Source organism: Lathyrus oleraceus, chromosome 3 (genome assembly GCF_024323335.1).
Source record: "Lathyrus oleraceus cultivar Zhongwan6 chromosome 3, CAAS_Psat_ZW6_1.0, whole genome shotgun sequence".
In the NCBI taxonomy this organism is placed as follows: Eukaryota; Viridiplantae; Streptophyta; class Magnoliopsida; order Fabales; family Fabaceae; genus Lathyrus; species Lathyrus oleraceus.
The window spans coordinates 135,502,399-135,504,046 of record NC_066581.1 but is presented as its reverse complement, the minus strand read 5'-3'; the positions used below and the strand labels follow the sequence as shown (position 1 = coordinate 135,504,046).

Below are 1,648 nucleotides of genomic sequence, written 5' to 3'. Positions count from 1 at the left end.
TTTTTTAAATTTGAATCAGGGTTGTTTAAGTTTTTTATTTTTTTATTTTTATATTTATAAAGTTGTGTAAATTAGTTTCTTAAAACAATTAGACATTATTTAGTCATAATTTAACGGTGACAAACAAATCTATTATGAAACTCTTTTTAACTACAACCTAACGGGAATACAAATGAGACCCGTAATATAACTCATGTTATGCCGTCTCAAAAACAACTCAGATTAGCTCAAATAAGGATGAAGATAATATTATATAAATTTTTGTTTTTTTAATTTTGTTTGATGTAAAATTATCACCCACCAATATATATATATATATATATATATATATATATATATATATATATATATATATATATATATATATATATATATATATATATATATATATATATATATATATATATATATATATGAAAATTCAAACACAATTTGATAGAATAGTAGTAGAATGAGAATATCTGTTATTAACTTACCCCCAAAAAATAACAGAGCTTAAGATAGGAATAGAATAAATGAGTAGTATTTGGAAGTGGTAAAATAAAAAAATATGGCAACCTAGGCCCATTCTACTTTGATATAGTTCTGACAACTGGTGATTTTTCAATAGTAACAGTCCATACTTGATTTAGAAGAGTACTACCATAGATTAAATATCTCTTCATTGCTATATATATAAACACCTATATAGTGGAACCTGAAGCTACCATAGATTCACTGCTATATGGTTCCATATCAGGAATTTCCAGTTCCAGAACAAAACTATCATTCATGGCAGTGAAGGAAATTAACAAAACAAGGACCCAAAATACTACTCAACAACAACAACAACAACATCCACAAGAAGAAGGGTGCGATCCTTGCAAATCTTTTGGCCAAAAGTGCAGTCACTTGGTCAAGAAACAGCGTGCCAAATTCTACATTCTTCGCCGGTGTATCGCCATGCTGTTATGTTATCATGAACGTTCTGACCACTGAAAATTCAAGGTAGCTAGCTAGCTTCAACAAGTTAGGAGATTCATGTAATTGTGTTATTGTCTTTTTTAAGGTTGTAACATAAATTAAGAACCTTCTATGTTTTTTTAATTATGTTACTATAGTTTTTGTTATAGGGTTTGCATTAAATCACTACATGCAGATGCTAAAATGTGAATGAGATTAGATCTATTTCAATTTTCTAAACTATTGAGTAGATCTTCTTTTTCAGATGCTTAACATTAATGTCATTTCATCTATTATATACTATCTTATGCTTTTCTAATAATGTCATTTCTTTGTCTGCAGAAAGAAAATAAATAAAATAAAAAATAAACCTTATCTTTATACTATATATCTTTCAGATTTATGTGCATAATTTAATTTTTCTTTTTATTCTCACAAAAATCTCTTATTCTAAAGAATTTCTTTGCAATTAATTTGTGTTCTATGTTATCTCTTGCTTCTTGATTTTTCTGATTTGATTTTTTTTCTTAGGCTTAGTTATCATGAATACTATTTTAAAAAAAATTAATAATCTAGAATCTTTTTAATTTAATTTTGACATCCAATTTAAGAACCGATTAAACATGAGGTCAATTCAACTGTCTATTAATAGGAGACCAAATTAATAACGATTAAACTGTTTCATTATAAAAATGGTTAGATTCGA

At 26.2% G+C, this 1,648-nt stretch overlaps 1 protein-coding gene across 1 annotated transcript; it reads left to right on the top strand.

Moving 5' to 3' along the window:
• The first annotated feature begins 581 nt into the window (after positions 1-581).
• On the top strand, positions 582-1,182 carry LOC127128991 (small polypeptide DEVIL 16). Its single transcript, XM_051058330.1, has one exon. It carries the CDS (start codon positions 772-774, stop codon positions 976-978), a length of 207 nt encoding a protein of 68 aa, XP_050914287.1. The 5' UTR covers positions 582-771; the 3' UTR covers positions 979-1,182.
• The last annotated feature ends 466 nt before the right edge of the window (positions 1,183-1,648 follow it).

Bases quoted from the DNA above. Each gene is read 5' to 3' on its own strand.
- LOC127128991 (XM_051058330.1), top strand. From the start codon at position 772: ATGGCAGTGAAGGAAATTAACAAAACAAGGACCCAAAATACTACTCAA.